General features: G+C 39.2%; 1 protein-coding gene across 1 annotated transcript in view; it reads left to right on the top strand.

Moving 5' to 3' along the window:
• Positions 1–21,312, top strand: part of kcnma1a (potassium large conductance calcium-activated channel, subfamily M, alpha member 1a) — a 229,067-nt gene that overhangs the window by 196,670 nt on the left and 11,085 nt on the right. The window contains exons 19-23 of the mRNA XM_062996096.1: positions 2,629–2,722; positions 10,187–10,310; positions 11,630–11,854; positions 13,535–13,727; positions 18,400–18,513. Of these exons, the coding sequence (XP_062852166.1) occupies positions 2,629–2,722; positions 10,187–10,310; positions 11,630–11,854; positions 13,535–13,727; positions 18,400–18,513 (750 nt within the window). The remainder of the gene's footprint in view (positions 1–2,628; positions 2,723–10,186; positions 10,311–11,629; positions 11,855–13,534; positions 13,728–18,399; positions 18,514–21,312) is intronic.

The following is a 21,312-nucleotide window of genomic DNA, read 5'->3' as shown; positions in this document are numbered from 1 at the left end:
AGCTTCCTTTGCCTATACCCTTTCTAAAGATAATGCATTTAAAAAGTTGGGCATGTTTGTATTCTTAAGCCTAGTGTGGCAAATGTTTAATCAGTTAGTTTGATCAGCGGTGATTATTGTTGCCTGTGGTCTGGAACAGCAATCACACTTGGCTGGACTGATCCTGTTTTGATTGGAGTTGTAAAGGTGCCCTAATGCAATTTGGAACAAGAAGGGACTTGCTGAAGCAGGTAGAGTTATTTCATTGTTAAGCCTCTTACTGAAGGGCACTGCTGCTGCTCGTAAATCTCGGCAGCCTAATTTGGAGGAGCAAGGGCAGCGGTGTGGCCCAGCCCAATCAGGCCGTTCACTTCTAACCCATAATAGGGAACAAAGGGCTGCACAACGAGCGCCTTACTGCAAGCGATATTTTGAAAGTTGATTAGCGCTTCACATTGCTCTAGCCGTCGTGTAGTTGTAAATGTCAAACGATGGCATTTGGTACATACCCCTACAGAGCATTTTTAATTTGTCTTCTTTTATGAGTGCAATTAGATGACAGTGAAACAAGAGTAAAACACGGAGGCTATTTGCGGCTTTCAGTGCATGTGATTTTTTTTTTCTTTTAATTACATGCTGTTGTTGTGAAACCAACACATGTTTCATTTTGGATTGAGGTTTGGATTGAATAAAGTAACTGCAGTTTCTTATTTTCTAAGCCGCAACATGATTCAGTTGCTTTTCTTTCTGAAGTATAGACTATGTATAAGCTAATATTGAAAATGAATTAACACCATTCTAGATATGCAGAGGGTGGACAGAATAAACGTGTATTAACATGAAGGATGTAATTATTAAAGTTATAGGGGGCTAATAACTTTAAATAAATTTTGTCATTTTTAACATAGTTATGCTTCTTTTTGCATTGGCCTTTGATACAAAAGTGTTCTGAATGGCAACTTTGTAAACCTTCTGATGTACAATTTTTGTTGAAACTGCCCATTGTTTCGGCTGTTATTTTACAACATTTACTCAAAAAATCTCCAGTGAGCTTCTACTTGCCAGACTTGTTGATGCTACTTGTTCATGTTCATTTACTGTCTTTTTTTACCATGGCTTTATCCTGGTCAGTGTCACGGTGGATCCATTTGAATGGGCAAAAGGCAAGGAAACATCCCGGACAGGGCAGACACACACACTCACACTTATGGCAATTTCAGTAGCTCCAATTGGCCTGACTGCATGCCTTTGGACTTGTGGGGGAAAATTGTACATGAGAACATGTGAACTCCACACAGAAAAGACCCTGGTCGTATGGCTGGGGGACCGAACACATGCTGTTCTTGCTGTGAGGTGACCGGTTTACCCACTTTGCCACTGTGGCACCCACGATGAATACAAAATAATTAAAATCAATTTTAGCACTCACCTTTTATTTATTTTTTTTACCTGCTGTTTGGCCTTTTTGGAGCTTGTTAGTAAGATAATGCAGCATATGGAAAATGTTCTGTATGGAAGCATTAACTGTGAGCAGTCTTTCATAGATATAGTCCAACTGACAAGCAACCGAAAATTTGCCGTCTTTGTGATTGTGGTTTAGTCATTTTAAAGGTTTGTCTTTGCTTTGTTTGTCAATCTACCTTTATGTATAAAATTATGTTATATTGTGTTATATTATGTGATTTTATGTTGTGTTCTATTTAGCTACTCATACAGTATATGGAGTATTCAGATGGTGCAGTGGTCTGTTACTCTATTACACTAGATCCAGATTTGTATCTCAGTGGTGCTATCAGCTGGTCAGACATCTATACAGACATCATTGGCTACTTCTTGAAAGTGTGTCTGAACTCTTTTAATAGATTGCCGCCCTATCTAGGGTGTTCCTGCCTTACACCCATTGTTTCCCGGTGGAACCATGCTTGCCGCAACCTTGACCAGGATAAAGCATTAAAATGAAATGAAAAAGTATATTGCTAAATAAATACAGAGATTAGTTGTTTTTTGCTTGTTATAAATTATCTTTAGACTTGCAGTGTTGATATTAAGTCTGTGACATGTTTGAGAGTGTGAGTAGCTGATGTTGACCTTCAGGCAGCTCCATTTATGTGTGTTCAGTAGGATGGATACTTGTAACATTCAAGCCCCTCTGTAATTTCCTCTCGGAGGGTGTTTCAGCTGTAGATTGGCTCAGTGGGTTACGAGTGCCTGTGGCATTGAGGATACGTGCACAGAGCTGCCCACAGTCAGCACTTGCCGCTGGAATGATGGGACTAATGTTTGCCATGTCGTAATATATTAAAATCCAAACTTTTTTCTTTTTACCTTTGTCATTGTACCAGTCTATGATCTACATACATGGGTAATATTGCAGAACAGAGTGAAAGCTTACTGATGCAGATGGTTAACATGCTTTTTAAGTGGTGCAGAATGAGCATAGTAATCATTTGGTTCAAATCTAAACATTTGTTCTTCCTGAAATGCCTATTTGTCCCTACTAACTATGTTCTCTTTCTATTTTTGGAGGTCGCCTCTGACCTATTTTGCCGTGATTGAGTGTTGGCTTTTGTGTTTTTTAACATGTCATCTCCAGCAAACATTACAATCCCTGCTGTCCACAGTCTTGACACTCTTTGCATGTGTTTGCAGTTGAAGACGAGCATCCATCAACGCTGTCACCCAAAAAGAAGCAGCGCAACGGAGGCATGCGAAACTCACCCAACTGCTCGCCCAAAGTGACGAGGTAAGACATTGATTTCGAGACGCGCTCTGCAGCCTTCAAAAGGAAGGAGAGAGTGGCAGGAAGACGGGCTGGATAGTGAGGGGTTGGCGGGAGTAGGAGGAGTGGCGAGGGAGAGAGTGAGCACAGGAGAGGAGAGGAGCCCTCTATGGCTCAGGCGTTTAAGCTGTCAGCCTGTCAGTGCTTAATGATAGAGCTGAAATATTTCTGTCATGAAAGAGGCTATGAAAAGCTGTTTGAAAAATACTCTTGCTTTAAAGTCTCAGCTGTCACCCCCTCAGTCTCGTCCACATGTAGTTCTTAAAAGGCAGTGGCACTAATGACAACAGCAGCCAATCAGAAACACCCGCGTGGTTACTTAGCCTCAGGCTGTTCATCTATTGTAGGAGCTCCAGTGTGTGGTGGTTTTTGGTACTTAAGGCCATATGTGAAATGTAGCAATGCAATCAAAAATAAATTCAAATATTACCTTACTTTTATCCTGTCCTGAAAGATTAGAATGCTGCTAATTGATTTTGACTGGTGAAAGGCTTTGCTTTTAGCCCATGTGACCAAGAGACAGACTCTCTGTGCAAAGGCTTATGAAAATTTTCATTTTTAGATCATCCAGCAAGAATGTTAAGTTAGAGATTTAGAAGACAAGACGGTTCAACTTGAAGTAGAATAGAAAAATAGTAACAATTCCAGCATTTAAAATTCTCTAGAAATTTTCTACTGTTTCTACAGTGCTGTTAAATCAATAACTATGAGTATAATTACTTAAACTGAAAATCAATGTTAAATAAATTTTTTGTCGCTGCAGTTATTGCATTAGGCAGTGTGTTGAGTATTTAGCTGTAAATATTTTAAGTCACATAGTTGTTAATGGCAGGTTTAGTTCTAGTGGGTCCAAGTAATTAATAAATATACCATTAAAATGTAACTTTTTTTAAGCTGTATTTACGCATTATAACCCTCATCATCAAAGTGAAACTCTACAATAAATTATTATAATTTAATTAGTAAAATACCTGATCTGGATTAGCAACAAAGGAAAGCATTATAAACATTGGGAACAACCAATCACCTTCCAATCCAAATTCTTGAAAAAATGTACAGCCCTCTGCTCGCTGAACTTGGGTATAATGTTTACCTTCAGAGGTAAACCAGCAGAGGAATGACTCTAAACACCCTGCCAAAAAGAGTGTGAAAAAAAGATGAATGTCCTTCAGTGGACAAGTCAGAGCCCTGACCTAAGTCTGATAGAAAATCTGTTAATAGATTTAAAGAGCGCAATACATGTGGCGCAGTGGTAAAAACACACGCTGGAACCAGAGCTGGGATCTCGAATACATCGTATCGAATCTCAGCTCTGGCTGCCGGCTAAGGCTGAGTGGCCACATGAACAATGATTGGCCTGTTGTTCAGATATGGGCGGGACTAAGCCGGATGGGGTCTCTCTCTCATGACTGGTGCAATTATGACCTTGATTGAGATGAGAAAAGAGTGCTCTCAGGGTGTGTCTCTCCGTACACAACACTGAGCTGCGCTGCACTCGTCAAAGTGTAGGTGATAAGATGCATACGGCATGCTGCCCACGTGTCGGAGGGGGCGTGGGTTAGCTTCGTTCTCCTCAATCAGAGCAGGGATCGGCATTGGTGGAGAGGAAGCATGACGCAATCGGGCAATTGAACATGCTAAAAGGAAAAAAAAAAGGGGAGAAAATGCATAAATAAAAACCAAAAAAAGAGTGCAGTGCATTGCTGGTCACCACTGACTGAAGAATGAGTAATATTAATATTCCCCAATCTAGGTGTGCAAAGCTGGTCAGGACATAACCATTTACATTTTCGGCATTTAGCAGACGCTCATCCAGAGGGACTTATGCTGCCACAGTAAACATTTCCCTACTCTAGCTCAAGTAAACAACATTCCAAAATTGGGGAATATTCTCTAGATTGGGAACAACTAGATTGGGAATATTCCCCGATATTACCCATTCTTCCTGGCATAATTGTTAGAGTTAGAGTTCTGTCAAATTTCTGCTGAAACCCTGTTAGAATAATAAGAAATGAATAAGAGCGTTAATAAGTACATGTACGTTCTCAGCTTAAGTGCTTAGTAAAGAGGTGGGTTTTAATTGTTTTTTGAAGACAGTGAGAGACCCGAGTGTAAGACAAAAAAGTAACTTTCAAAGGATATGAAGGTGTTTATACAAACACACACACTATGTAACTATTCATAAAGTATAGATAGATAGATAGATAGATAGATAGATAGATAGATAGATAGATAGATAGATAGATAGACAGACAGATAGATAGATAGACAGATAGTTTACACACCCTACCCTTAAACAATTTTAACTGATAAAAATAGAAGAGAACAGGCTTCCTTCTAGTTTAGAACTATGCTTAATTATTATATATATTTTTGAAACTTGAACCTCATAACGATTTTACCGTGTGAAGTTGACGGTCCCTGTTTGCATAGCTATGTGTGCATTTTCTCTTTGATCTGTAAGTGATTATAATTCTTGGGATCTATTTACTCTGTTTAGAAATGCTTCAAAGCTGTGTCAAAGTTTCCTGTGCTTTAGGGTGCCTCTGTATTCTGCTGGCTCTTGGGTACTGGTTGACAGCTTCTCAGTTCTAGGTGTAGGCTTTTCAAGTCATAGCCCTGCAGCAAAACATCGGATTACCGAATGCGGACCTGTGCACTTCTCTATCTATTGCCCTCTCTGTCAATACTCCATATATTAAATACTTTAGCCTCAAACATGGTGTGTTATGCACAACGAAGAGTGATTGTTTAAAGTAGCCTTAGGGATACTTGATTCTTTAAGCATGGAAAGAGAAAATGGTGAGCGTATACCATATCAAGTTTGGTTTTTACACACCCCTATGCCTCTAGGTCCTTGTAAATAAATAATGATCAACAGATTGGCTGTGGGTTTTTGAAAAACATGGCTTTGTCAGTTTGCATGATGGGGAAAAAAAATTCAAAGCAAAAGGCTCCTTTCATAGGCTACTGAAGTGGGGCCGGGGGAGCCAGTGACTGCCAAGTGATGGGCTGGAATAGCTAAGCTTTGTTTGAAAAGCAGCTAGTCAAGTCCTGTTTAGCTAAATCACATCTAGTAAAAACATTGTAAAAACAAAGAGCTAAGCAGTTGCTGACAATCATAAATTGACTAAAAGCTGATTAGCTGATGACTAAATTGCTGATTACAGCACACACTGCTTGTGCATCTCATCCTGTCTCTTACTAAAATGAACAACGTTTCTCATTAAGTGACATGTAAAGTCATGTCTAATTGTAGGTAACCGTGTATTCTGCCATGACACATATTGCTAGTTTACAGTGACATTGTGCAAAGTATCGGGTGGTGACTGGCAGGCTTTGCTGACAGTGGCTTAGACATAGCTGTCTTGGCAGAGGTGCACGGTGGCAGTTGAAGTGGTGAGAAGAGATGGAAGTGACAGGGGTCCATAAAGTGAGTGGTAAAACATGCAGCATTTAATGAAATATTCAGTTGAGGTGTAAAAGCACTAAATGCTTTCACTGTTATTATCACCTGCCCACTGCCTGATATCATCTGTATATTCCCAGCATGCTAATTGACACATTTCGATGTGATATCTCGCCAATCAAACAGCGTTGAAATGTAGAGAGAGGGGGGGAGGACTTCAAAGCAATGTCACTGAATTACACAGACTTAAGGAAGACAGATGAGAGAGGGAGATGGGGGGCGCTGGGGGGGAATAATACAACAAGGGAAAACGGGTATTTAAGCATTTAAATTAATATGCATTAAATTTTGACATTTTCCTTAAAAATACAAATAAAACTATATTTCTAAGCATAAACAAAGATTTTAAAATGACATTTATAGTAATAAAAGTAGTTAGATGCTAGTAAAATGTACAAATGTTCATGAACTACATACAATTACAAATTGACATTTATTTAATTAACATAAAGATATTAAGACTGCAAATAAAAATTACTTTTAAATGTTCTCGCACAAATGGGAACTGGTTTTATAATTAACGATTTTGCTGTTGATTTTAATTTAATAAGGACAAAAGGTGCTTGGGGACAAAATGATTTAAGAACACACACTAAAAAGCTTATGGCTTAAGCAAACAGCTCACATGTGGTAAAAGAGCAATGACAGCAGTCCAAAAAACAGACCTGGACCTGAAAGCAGCAGGAACATCAGTTACACAGAGAGCATTTCTCATTTTTTCAATTTATCTGCTAAAAAAGAAGGACCTCATCATTGATGCATTTAGGACCTCTGCTGGCTGATTGATGGAAGAATAATGCGTTGATCAGGGTGTGGCTCGCCGTACACGAAGCTGATCCGCATATGCACTTGCCTTGTGCAGGTCAAAAGATGTAGTCAGCTACTTCACATGTGTCGGAGGGGGTGTGTGTCAGTCTCTCTCTCCTTGATCAGGAGTGGAGATCAACATTGGTAAAGAGGAAGCATAATGCAGCCGGGTAATTGGATACAACTAGATTGGGAGGAAAATTGGGAAAAAATGCCAAAAAAAGTATGGAGTATTACAAAATTAATGTTCAAAATAATGTTTACAAAAAAATTTAAGTTTTTTTGGGCTATGAAATTTGTAAGGGTTAGATATGTAACACTAGCAAGGTAGTAGGCTTCTGCTAGAGAAGGCTATTGCTAGAACACACACTGTCCCCATGTTTTACTATGTTAACTGTTATCATTTTAATTTAGGAAAATTAACTAAAAACTGTAGAAATGTAGAGAAGCAACACAACTCCTGTGATTCATTATGCTTAATAGGTAAAATTTTAAGTGCATTGCGCAGACTTAGTAATTATTTTAGATTTATTGACACTACACTAGTGAGTTTAGAAAAAGTATGAAACAAAAATCATCGCCTTGGGGACCTCGACTCCAAATGAAGAGCGAACATTGTTACATGCTGTAACATATCACCTACTTTATATTTAAGACATGCGTCATGTATCAAGCAGCATGAACTAAGAACATTGTTAGAATGAACAGTCCAGCATCATGGTGAGGAGCTCTTTCATTGACTAATGTGAGAGAATTACTGGTGAAAGCCGTTTGAAAAAAAAAATCTGAAGTGGAGGACTGGAGAAGGAAAAGCATGTTCACCCTGCAGCCATGGGGCAGAGAGGAGGCAGCGAGGTCTGGCCTCAGGCTATTACCTCAAAGGCAGGCTTTCAGACCCACTCAGCTCACTACTAATGGGCTGCTGAGCAGGCTTTTGTTGATGTTCTTATGGCGCCTTGACAAGTGTCCTGTGGAATTCCTTCCAAAGTGTTCTCATAAAAGATAGCATCCCAGGAAACATTACCATGAAGCACTGGTTAATTATCTATATCTCTTTATCTGTCTATCTATCTGGTCAGGGTTGTGTTGGCTCCTAGGCACAATGCAGTAACATACACCGGACAGAACACCGATCCATCGCGAGGCCATCGAAAGCATAGCCAGTCGGGTGTGTATGTAGACCAGTCCGGCTGTATTTGAACACCTGACCACAAGTTTGTGGACATCCCACTAAATCACATCTGTGTGATCTTTTTCAACTATAACATCCACTTTTCTGTAAAGGTGTCTCACTAGATTTTAAAATTGTCTGTGGGAATTTGTGGCCATTCAGCCAAAGGAGCATTTGTATTGGGCGCTGATGTTGGTCAAGAAAGCCACAATTGGTGTTACAGTTTATTCCAAAGCTATTCGCTGGTGCTGAGGTCAGGGTTCTGTGCAGGCCACTGGAGTTTGTTTAAACCAAGTTTTTCCTTCAACCTTGCTTTGTGCCCAGGGGCACATGAATATTTCTTTAATATAACTGATTTATTACAACTGTTAGCAGTTGTTGTAGCTAAAACATATAAATTCAAACATTAGGAGTGATGTCCCAAAACATTTATTAATCTATGTTGTTGTATGACATGTGAGTGCTACAAAAAAAAATAAGCTATCCGCCTTCAACAGTTGTTCTCTTTAGCAAATCCAACCATACAAAAACCAAATGTACTGTCACTATATTCGTTCAGGAAAACCTATTTCCCTCTAGTACTATTTTCCTAAAACTAATTGTTGAGTGATTTACACGATGCTTTCAGGAGACCCAGTGATCCATTGTGCTAAACATATGCTGGTTCAAGTGTTAGCACCATGAGTTGTAGTAGGACCTCTTTCATGGTAAATGTTTCTCCAAATCAGCTTCAGCCACCCAGCCACACTGACGTAGATTAGCCCGTTTGGCTGTGACACTTTTCTGAAACATTAATGGCCTTCAGTTCAGGAGAGCAAAATGAGATTGGGCAAATTCCTAAAATATTTAAAGTGCAGCCCCGTTAAAGCTTTTACTGAGGGAGTGGGGCAGGGTGCACAGCACGTCAGGAGCGGAACGAGGTAAAAGCCAGTAATTGGCGCTCCATTCCGCCGCCACTGAGTGAGCACAGTGCTCATGCTCGCTCTCTTCCACTCCAAGGCTGTCACTGCCATTCACACTCTGATGGTAGCACAGATCCTCTCTGACAGTGATGGCCTTGTCACACAGACCCGCTCTGCTTAGAGCTGATAGGTTATTGTGCACATGTGCTCAAGGAGTCACTTTGATTAATGTCACAATTATAAGATAAGCTAGCACATTAAATGTACATTTGTGACATATATAACAATTCCAGTAGGCCTGATAAGAGTGGTTTACCTAGACTATAGGCTAATAACACCCTTATAAGTAATAGAGGCGTTCACAAAAACAGTGCAGGGTAATGGGCATCACCTCATGTCACCTTCTAAAAACCATGCAGCCTCTCAACCAGTGAAATTAGCACATAACTCCCTGCAGTTCTGGTCTTATTTGTTTGAACACCAGTGTTTGTACAGCAGTACCAACTATGTAATCAGACATGAATCCATTCTCACGAATAGATAAAACTAGTACATCATTTACATTCATTTTGGCCACAATTGATTGATTTAATTGATAATAGTTTGTCATGTTTAAGATTTTGTATACAATGAGTATTTATTAGAGGGTTATTCTATATTGTCTCTGTTATGGCGGTATTATATAATACAACATATGGTATTATATAACATAAATTATATATTAATTCTGTACATTAATATGAGTTTCTTTTTTAAAACAAATATTGTACCTTTTATGCCACAAAAATCGACACTCCCCTACCCTATATGCCTGGATGTCCACAGTAGCAGCTACATAACTCAGTACAGTCTAAACATTATGTCTATAGTTTTCATTTGGCAACATTTTAATTAGTAACATTTATGCTAATAAATTACGAAGTCAGTAATAAAACTAATGTTGGTATAAATTGTATATATTCTGAATATAAATGAGCACTAAATTCTTGTAGACAAACTAATAAAGGAGGCTTGAAATGAAACTACAGTTTTGTGAATAGTTAACCATAATTCTCTTTTTCTCTTCTCTTGCTGTTCAGACATGACCCTTTACTTATCCCAGGAAATGAGCAGATTGAAAACATGGATGTCAACGTGAAGAGATATGACTCCACTGGAATGTTTCACTGGTGTCCTTCCAAAGACATTGAGAAGGTCATTTTGGTAAGTACTGCACTCAAACTTACAGTGAAGGCTAAAAGTCTGAGACCACTACTGAAAATGCTTCTGGCTAAAATTTAAATATTTAAATGTTATAAAATGACCTTTTTGTTCAAGAGAACTGACATGGTTAATTTCCCAAATGTAATAGTAATTAACAAAAAGTACAATTTATGTATTTTTCAAATGCTGGGCGCTCGGGTGGCGCAGCAGTAAATACTCCAACAGGGTTAAAATTTCTGTTGTGCTATCAGCCTGTTGGGCATCTACACAGACATGATTGACTCTCTCTGAGTAGGGGGTGGTCGAATAGCCTACCTCCTGAGCGGTGCAATTGTCAGTGCACTTTCAGCAAGCCCGGATAAAATAAGAAGGATTGTTTCAGGAAGGGCATATGTTGAAAAAATTTGACAAATTTGGTTTATGGTCCGGAGGGATTTGCTGAGCTGACCCCCAAAAAAAATATGGGAACAGCCGAAGAAATGCTGACTATATCATTTGCACTGTAGAAGCATATACACCGACGAGGCATAACATTATGACCACTGACAGGTGAAGTGGTGATTATCTCTTCATCACGGCACCTGGTAGTGGGTGGGATATATTAGGCAGCAAGTGAACATTTTATCATCAAAGTTGATGTGTTAGAAGCAGGAAAAATGGGCAAGCGTAAGAATTTTAGCTTGCGAGTTTGACAAGGGCCAAATTGTGATGGCTAGACGACTGAGTCAGAGAATCTCCAAAACTGAAGCTCTTGTGGGGTGTTCCCGGTCTGCAGTGGTCAGTATCTATCAAAAGTGGTCCAAGGAGTGAAAAGTGGTAAACCAGCGGCAGGGTCATGGGCGGCGAAGCCTCATTGATGCACTTGGGGAGTAAAGGCTGGCTCGTGTAGTCCGATCCAACAGACGAGCTACTGTAACCCAAATTGCTGAAGAAGTTAATGCTGGTTCTGATAGAAAGGAGTCAGAATACACAGTGCATCACATTTTGTTGCATATGGGGCAGCAAAAGGGGGACCAGCGCAATATTAGGAAGGTGGCCATAATGTTATGCATAATCGGTGTATATGGATTTCGAAATTATTCAGACCCCTTGACTTTGGATGTTTTGGATTTAATTTGGAATGGATATAATTGTCGTTTTACCCATCAATCCACACTTACTCCCATAAATAAAGAATGTATTGTAATATATGTATCTCTCTTTGCTTGTCTAACATACAGTGACTGAGACTGGTAATTGCTCAGATTTTATAGCAGAATAACTTTCAGTGCTTGATTATGCTGCTATTGATCACCCCCTTCCTATGTTTCTTTCCACAGACACGGAGTGAGGCCTCTATGACAGTTCTGAGTGGCCATGTTGTAGTTTGTATATTTGGAGATGTCACATCTGCCTTGGTAGGGCTGCGAAACTTGGTGATGCCTTTAAGAGCCAGCAACTTTCATTATCACGAGCTAAAACACATAGTGTTTGTGGGCTCACTGGATTATCTAAAGAGGGAATGGGAAACTCTTCACAACTTCCCAAAGGTGTCCATCCTGCCTGTAAGTACAATAAATATAAGTTTTCTGATCTGGCAAATCAATTTTAGCTACACATGTATACCACGCTTTCAACCTGAATAAGTCTTTTTAAATAGGTTTTATTTTTTATTTTGAAAGATTGCCAGTACTGTAGAACAATTATAAATATAACAACTCTCTCTTAGAATAGAACGCCTTCATTTGTCATATATACATAAACATGTACAGCGCCCCTGGAGCAGAGAGGGTTTAGGTTCTTGCTCAAGGGTCCAACAATGGCTGCATGGCAGAGCTGGGATTCAAACTCTCAACCTTTCAATTGATAGCCCAAAACTCTACCCACTATGCTACCACTGTACAACGGTTGATGATCTTAATGTCTTGGTTGTGTGTTTTCATCAGGCTTTTTAGCATACAGAAAACAAAAGCAAACAAAAATCCATTACCAATTAACATTTTGTCCTGAGATGTATTGTAACTACATAGTTTAATACGGATAACTTAGGGCCAACTATTTTGGAAGCTGGTGTCAGAATGTGGGGTAGCCCCCTCGAACCGAGAGGGTTAACGGCTTTGCTTAAGAGCCCAGCAGTGGTTGCATGTCAGAGCCAAAATTTGAATCCACAATCTTCTAGTTAGTAACCCACATGCCCTCAGTTTGCTCTACATGTTTTTTTGGTCCTTGGTCCTGAGTTCTGTAAAGTTGCCTTGAGACAATGTATATTGTAAAAAGTGCTATACAGATAAATTTGACCTGACTAACAATACATACTGAGCAAACAAAATTACCTGGTGCATGTATAGATGCACATTGGTAGCTCTGCACTCCAATTTGTAAATCTTACAAATATATGTTTTTATTTCTGAAATGTGTGATTCTGCTTATGATTCTTTTTAAGCACAGACACCAGGACCCTAATAATGTAGTCCCAGTGAATTGGTTTACCATGGCTCATGTTAACTGTGTAAAACACTGGAACAGGTGCCTGCTTAAAAGCTTTTTTAAATGTTTTGGCGTAATAATAAAAGTGCATCATGCTTCCTCTCCACTAATGCCGATCCCCGCTCTGATTGAGGAGAACGAAGCTAACCCACTCCCCCTTCACATGTGGGCAGCAGCCGTATGCATTTTGTCACCCACACTAGACGAGTGCATATATGTGAGCATATCAGCCTTGTGTACAGAGACACACCCTGATAAACGCACTCTTTCCCCGCCTCTGTGCAGGTGCCACCAATCAGCCAGCAGAGGTCGTAGTGCATCAGTTACAAGGAGTCCCTATCCGGCTTAATACCCCACCCCTATATGAACATTAGGCCAATCGTTGTTCATGTGGTCGCTCAGCCCAGCCGGATGGCAGAGCTGAGATTCGATACGATGTATTCAAGATCCCAGCTCTGGTGCGCAAGCGTGTGTTTTACCGCTGTGCCACCTGAGCACCCATGACTGAATACAGTTTAAGCAATCGAGGGTTAAGGGCCTTGCTCAGGGGCCCAACAGTGGCAATGTGGAAACTTGGCAGTGTTTAGGCTTGAATCGGCAGCATTCTGATTACTAGTCCACTACCTTAACCTCTAAGCTACCACTGTCTTTTAAAAGCTTGATGATATGATAAACTTTATTCCTATTTTTTTATGGTTTTACATTATTTTTTCTTCTCTCATCTGCTCGCTCTTTGTCTCTCTCTGTCATTGCTGAAGGGCACACCGTTAAGTCGAGCTGATTTAAGGGCTGTAAACATCAACCTCTGCGACATGTGTGTTATCCTGTCAGCCAATCAGAACAATATCGACGATGCTTCACTGCAAGACAAGGAATGTATCTTGGCATCACTCAACATCAAATCTATGCAGTTTGATGACAGCATCGGCGTCCTGCAGGCTAATTCCCAAGGTACAAATGTGGCATAGGACACTGTAGCACATGCCGTTAAGAAAATAGTATTACATATTAAATATAGTAAAGGGAACTAACTAACAAGCACAAAAGATTAATGGTTAAGGGGTAGAAGTGGAACAATACTGTTTAACACTCATTCTGCAGTTTGTTATATTTATTATGTTCACTTAATTAATTACACCTCCCTCTGTATACGTTGTTGGCTGTGTGTGTGGCTGTGTGTGTGTATGTGTGTGTGGTTCTAATCAAAGCACTGCTAAAATTCCCAAATATCACACCGCAAACCAAGCATTATTTGCCTCCAATACTGGGGCTGTGGCAGATTTGTTTGCAAACAAATTAAGTTGAACAGATTGTTTATGCATTCAGATAAACATGTAACCCTCTTGTGCCCATCAGGATTCATCATCATTAAGCAGGCAGTACAAATCAGCAACACCACTTCCTCAGCTGCTCTTCATTACGCAAATTACACAGCCCACACAAGCTGGCATACAACAATTAAGATTTCAACTGTTATTGAGGAGCCCTCTTTCGCAGAGAACGATGGGGCTAAAGCTATGAAATGACAGTGTTTGAGAGAATTGTGTGAAACGAGCAGAATGCTTTTGTTACACAGTAGTGACTTTTCATTTGTAAAGAATCAGTCGACCCATCATGACTGATTATAGACATTTATCAACTTGTTTGTGAAACAGACTCAGAAAGACAATGTGTCATTATTGCTCTATATAATACATTTCCCAAACATGTGGCATGAAAAGTATGTAGTTTTTTTGCATCCCCCCCCACTTTTTCTCCAAATCTAGTCGATTACATTAAGTTTCCTCTCTACTGATGTTCACCTCCACGTTGACTGAGAAGAGTAGTGATTCCCCCTCAGACACGTGTGTAATACTGACTGCATCTTTCCCTTGCAAGAGGCGAGTTCATATGTGGATCAGCTTTGTGTATGGAGAGACACACCCTCATCACATTATCCCTCGTCTCTGTGCAGGCGCCATCACTCAGCCAGCAGAGGTCATAATTGCATCGGTTATGAGGAATCCCCTCCGGCACCCTCCCTGAACATTAAGCCAATCAGTGTTGTGTAGGTGCCCAGCCTGCTGGTAGCAGAGCTGAGATTCAAACCAACAAGTTGCTAGCGTGTTTTATTGCTGTGCTACCTGAGCACATAATTATGTACAGTAGGTCCTCGACTTACGTCGGAGATCCGTTCCTACGGACGCGACGTAACGCGATTTTTGCCATAAGTTTTTGCCACACACCTACATAAGCACCTACGTCACTCACATGGAGCACATACAACGCCGTCTTCCTCATATAGCACCGCGTGACGACGTATTCGTCCGCTCCGCTCGCCAACTAGTTCCCGCACGAACTTTGTTTTTATGTCGCAAACGCTGTACGTCAGAATGATGGAACAAGACTCTCTTAATAAATGTATGGGAGATGGCGACGTAACCACGAAATGCCGTATGTCGAGTCCGCCGTAACCAGAGGACTTACTGTAGTTTTTTTTATTATTATTACCCCCGCAATCTCCCAATCTAGTCATTTCCAATTCTGGATTGTGAATCCGCTGCTGCTTGCACAACCCTCTATTTGTAAGGTGAGCTGTATCACTACATGCCCCTCCTACACGGGTACGCAGGCACCCGGCCCAGTCCTAGAGATCACATATTGCAGCGGTAGCAGCAAGAGAACCCATCCAACCTTCTCTCTCTCAAACACAGCTAATTGTGTTTGAGGCTCTGCTGAGATTCGAACTCACACTTTTAAACACTCCACAGTGGTGTGATGAAGTGTTAGACTGCTGCCACCCAAAGGTACATAGTGTTTACAAATACTGTAAATACATAAATGTAACAAGGAAACCAGTGATATAACGATCAGTTACCTTACTTGCTGGCCAAACATAAAATTTATAATACAATTAGCACTAAATATAGAAAGTCTAAAAGAATACATCTAAAAAAAACAACATACTAAAACAACACTTGAGAAGGGCTATAGACTGATATAAAAATTGTGTAATCACAGCATAAAACATCTAACTAAATAAATAAATAAACATTATTACATTCATGTATTTAAAGTATTTAAAAACACTGTCAGTTACCTTACTTGCTAGCCAAACATTAAATTAATAATACAATTAGCACTAAATATAGAAAGTGTTTTTCTATACACACATCGTTTTAATAAGGTACAAAGTGATGTAATTTTAGTATCGAATACAGATATCTATTTCCCAGTCCCACAGGTTTGCATTATTACTGACTATATTGTCTAAACCTCTGTTTTTCAGTGCAGGGTGTTCAGTTTGAAGAAGGTGTAAATGACTAAATCAGCAAGCTTATTACCAGGGGGAAAGTATAGACAAGTGCAAAATGAGTAGTGCCTGGGGGTTTACATTTCTATTATGGAACACGTATTCTGTTTTTTAAAAATTAAAAAGGGAATAAGAAAAATGTTTTCAAGCAATATACATGTTACGCTTTTTATTACAATATTTAATCATTTAAACAGCAGTCTACCAAATGGAGGTAATAAAATGTACCTTTTTGTCACTAGGGTGGTTGCCTCAATGGTACTTTTTTTTTGTACCTTTAGTGTGTATTTTTGCATAAAAAAGCCATACGGTACAACAGTGTCTTAAATGTAATAGTATCTCATCAGGAAAGGCACATTCTGAAACTTCTGTTTCTAACAGTAAATATAAACTGATATAGTGTTGCTATTGCCTCACATAAAGAAGGTCCTGGGTTTGATTCCCAGGTGGAGCAGAGTCTGGAGTCCTTTCTCTGTGAAGTTTGCATGTTCTCCCCATGTGTGCGTGGGTTTTCTCCAGGTGCTCTGGTTTCCTCCCACGATCATAAGACATGCAGCCAGGTTAATTGGAGGTACTAAAGTCCCCCTAGGTATGAGTGTGTTTGTTTGTGGGTAAATGTGTGAATGTGTGTTTGCCCTGTGATGGACTGGCGACCTGTCCCTGGGTGTTTTCTGCCGTTCCTGCCTGAATCAGACCCACCGTGACCCTTAATAGGATAAAGCGATGGTAAAACAGCCAGTGAATAAATAATTAATAGTGAATAGTCAAATTAATAGTCATATTTTTAAAAAGACTACATATTGCAATGTCATAATTTTATTTTTCTTTCCTCTAAGCCATTTAAAACAATAATGTCAAACAAAATTGCATAAATGTACAATAAAAATGTACAGGTATTTTTTTAAGCACATAAAAAATTGAGTGTACTTGTTATCTAAACTAAAATGGGTGGCACAGTGGCTTTGAACTGTCGCCTCACAGCAAGAAGGTCCTGGGTTCAATTTCCCAGGTGGAGTGGTTCGGGTCCTTTCTGTGGGGACTTTGCGTGGTCTCCCCATGTTTCCTTCCACAGTCCAAAGACATGCAGTCAGGTGAATTGGAGATACTAAATTGTCTATGACTGTGTTTGACATTAAACTTAAACTGATGAATCTTGTGTAACCATTAATTGTCATAAATGTAGCCACAGTGTGTAAAACATGACGTTAAAATCCCAATAAATAATAATCTAAGCTAAAATAATATTGCTTATAAATGCATTGTGTACAGATTTCACTGCCTAACTGGAATGTTAAAATATATTGCTGTGTTTTTACCATGTAAAATTATTACACAGCATTAATTAATGCCATAAACCTGTTTTGTTTTTTTTATATTTTAAAAAGTCTCCAAACTTTATGTTCCCCTACAGGAAAACAACTTATAATGTAGCTCCACGCTGTATGCTTACAGCACAAGATGCATTATTTTGCAGCACTGATTCATGTTTAGAAGTGAAAATGTTAAATCTGGTAGTACCTACCTGTCTCTTTTGTGGAAACTAAATGTCACACTTTATAGACACTACGAAAAAAAGCTCCCGTTGGGTTTTGTTTAGATACTGAGCAAGGAGCTTTACTCGGATTGTCACTGTTTACGTGATGTGTCAACATGGTACGCAAGCGTTATTTTGTTCACAGTTTAAAATTTCGGGAAAACGCTAGTGTCTTCTCCCTGCTCTCACTTGTCTTTGCTGAAGAGCGTCTCTGTGAGTGCACTGAATTCTGCACTACTTTTAAAACTTTTCAACCTGAATCATTTTCTGCGTTATGTTTTTTATTGTACAAAAAAGGAGAAACTAGATGCTTGCTGTTTATTCTTTAGTCAGCACTAAATGATGGATGTCAAAACAGGACTAATGCATTATGCATATGGCATTACTGATTTAAGGTGTTTACTTGTCAGCTTGGGGAAATGCAAAAAGCTATGTGAATTCAGTCTTGCCATCAGCGCTCACGTTTCATGGCTCAGAACTGAGTTTTCACATAAAAGGATCCACTTCACCTATACATGTTAACAAAATGAACACATCCAAAATTTATATCATGCAGTTGATGGAAGGCCACACAATGTGTCTCAACTGACCCCTAAAAGCTGAACACATACGGCTGTGTTTTAAACAAGCACTGCAGTCCTTCCTGTCCTATATCTTTAACACAGGCTGCACAAAGGAACACGAGGCTGTGTTTTTTTTATAATCCAAAACGCAAATTGAAATGCATTTTAAAATCTTGCTAAAAACATTTAAGAACTATATCACAGATTGATTTATGCCCTATCTCTGTTTTTTAGGTTTTACACCACCCGGAATGGACAGATCATCTCCAGACAATAGTCCAGTGCATGGCTTGGTTCGTCAGGCGTCCATCACCACTGGATCCAACATCCCAATTATAACTGAACTAGGTAAGCAACGAGTGTAATCATATTGCCATCATGTAACGTTTGAGTGTGATTACAGTCTGAACTAACATTTAACAGTAAGACATTTGTCATGATGTTGTCCAAGTGCTGTTTTGAGTCTTTGTGATGTTCATGTATGCTTTTCTAAAATGTACAACAAAATAGGTCAAAGACAGACAGGTGCTTAGCTGTGTCTACTAATGCATGAGAATAGCTGCACATGCATAGAGGCAAAAGGCATCTCATAACATGGGTCTATTCATTAATAACAATAACGGTGGCAGTATTCCCAGGACACAAGGACTCATGAAAGTTTCAGATCGCACAGGGCACTAAAGCACACGGGACCCGCCACTCTAACTCTCTGCTGACCCAATTACAGTGCACTTCAGTGAAACTCCTGCAAGACAAGAAGCATCAAACACTACACACATTTACATTCCAGTGGCCCCTTAAGGCCAGAGAAATCAGATATCGCCCATGAGGGGTTCCAGAGGCCCATGTAGGAGATGGCAAAAAAAAAACCTCAGAAACTGAACTAATATTTGAGCTGTTTCTTTGTTAATCCCATCAGCTGTTTGTTGTTTAAACAACTGCCTTTCCAGTCTAGCACACATCACGGAGGCATGCTTGGTTTACCAGTTAGTAACAGATTGCTGATATCTCACTCACGCAGGCTCTTCCACCTTTGGATTTATAATCCCACTGTTGATATGATACTCTCATTTATGCTGCTTTACTTGTTTCAGTAACAATCTCCCCCTACATTGTTTTATCATCATTAGCGAAGCCTGGCAAACTACTGCCTTTGGTTCCATTCAGTCAGGAAAAAAAGAGTGGAACCAACATACAAATGATAACAGAACTGGGTAAGCTGTGCCCTTGTCCTCTGCTGCACTGATGCTGTACCTCCTTCATCGGCTTGTCTTGATTTCCCTGGCTGCAGATGTGGTCTGCTCCCATGGCATCACTTTCAACACATTTTTATTCTCAGTTCTGGTTCAAATTGACTATCTTGTTTTGGACTTACTTTTCGTGCTTTTTTTTTCCCCCACTCTCAGAGCATCACTAGGTCCTTGATCACGCTAGTCTGTGCTTGTGGCTTTTTTCATAGCATCTCCCTGAAGTTCATTTCTCTAGCCCAGGCTCTTTTTCATCAGCAGTCTGTCTAAAAGACTGACGTTTCTCTTTCATGGCTCACAGGAAGTTGGGAAAAAAAATCATGTTTAAAAAAAAAAGCCAGATTAAACCTTCCTTCAAGCATTTTATTTTGGTTATTTTTATTTTTTTGGAACTGGTCCTAATCAATACAAAAATTTGTATAAAGCTGGATTTAAATAGAAGATACTTTTAGGGCTAGTTTGCCAACACTGGCTACAAAGATTCACCACTGTTTGCCAAACCAGGGTGTCTATGGGTTAGGTCATTGTTAAATTCTCTTAAAGTTATTTTTTATATTTGTGCAATATTAGGATTGAGTCAGGAAGGGTGTAAAAACTGACGTAAAAACTTTGCTCGGTCTGGTATGCAGACCGAATACGCTGTGACTACCCTAAAATACATGATCAGCTGAAAGAAAAAAATAACACGATTACAACTTCTCAAAACTATTACATTTAACCTGACGGCCCCTGTAGACACCCGCGAACTAAACAAAAGTTTGAAAAATGGTTGCTGAATAATAGTGTTTGCTTTTGTGATTTAAAAGAATTAAACAATTAGATTATGCTGGAATTTCTGGAGTAGCAATTTTCTCCCACTGCTTATACTATTCATTTTGATTTATGCTTATATTATACAAAGCATATGCACACAGTTTTGGGTATTATGCATTTAATGATTGCACTTCAAACTTTTCACATTATTCATGGTATATTTATTTAAGATATTGCAGTACTCCAAATATATGTTTTGTCCTGTGTATTTTGTTAATTTAATTTTTTTACAGACTGAATGATGCAGAGCATGTTTGTTTATCTTCATCGTTAATTTTGTTCCTAAACAATATTCACTTGCATCAGTTTTACATTTTGATGTATGCAGTTAAAAGTTATGCAGTAAAAGTTTACAAACCCAATTCTATATTAGTTGGGACAGTAGGTAAAATGCAATAAAAACAGACATATATGAACTTTTTTTTTTCCAGTTCCAAACAGAATAAAGAAGGAGCATTTAATGTTTTAACCTATTGGATGTGTCAAGTTTTGTAAATATACCCTAATTTCTCATTTAATGCCTACAACACATTTCTACAAAGTGAAGGTACCATTACTGCTAAGGGGTACATATGCATTTTAGAGGTACATATTCTGCCTTGTTTGAAAGCCAGGGCACATTCTGCATGTCTTACAACATCATGACTTTATAGTACGAGAGTGCAGGTGCTAAACTGGCCTGCCTGCCTCCAATGAAAAAAGTGTGGTGCATTAAGAAGTGCAAGACAACAATGGCTAACTAAGACTGTTAAACGTTTTTGTAACAATGGGTCAAAACACTACATATCTTTGTATTGTTGTTTTTGATTAAATTTACAAATTATTGCTGTCTGTTTTAGTTGACGTTTTCTACTGTCCAAATTTTAAATTAGCTTTGTAAGGGACATGTGCTCATCCAATTTTGAAATTTTATTAATATCTGCCGCTTTTTCAGTGTGACTGTACATCACTGAGAGCTTAGAGAGCAGAAGCCCTGCCCCAAACCCGGCACCATAAAGCTAGTCTGAAGAGTGTTGCTAAGAGCCGGAGCCTTTTTCTTCCCAATGTAATTTTAAAACACCCACTTAATTAACTTATGAATTAACAG

This window comes from Trichomycterus rosablanca, chromosome 5 (genome assembly GCF_030014385.1).
Source record: "Trichomycterus rosablanca isolate fTriRos1 chromosome 5, fTriRos1.hap1, whole genome shotgun sequence".
NCBI lineage: Eukaryota > Metazoa > Chordata > Actinopteri > Siluriformes > Trichomycteridae > Trichomycterus > Trichomycterus rosablanca.
The sequence above is the reverse complement of the archived record's forward strand: the minus strand, read 5'-3'. Positions and strand labels throughout refer to the sequence as shown.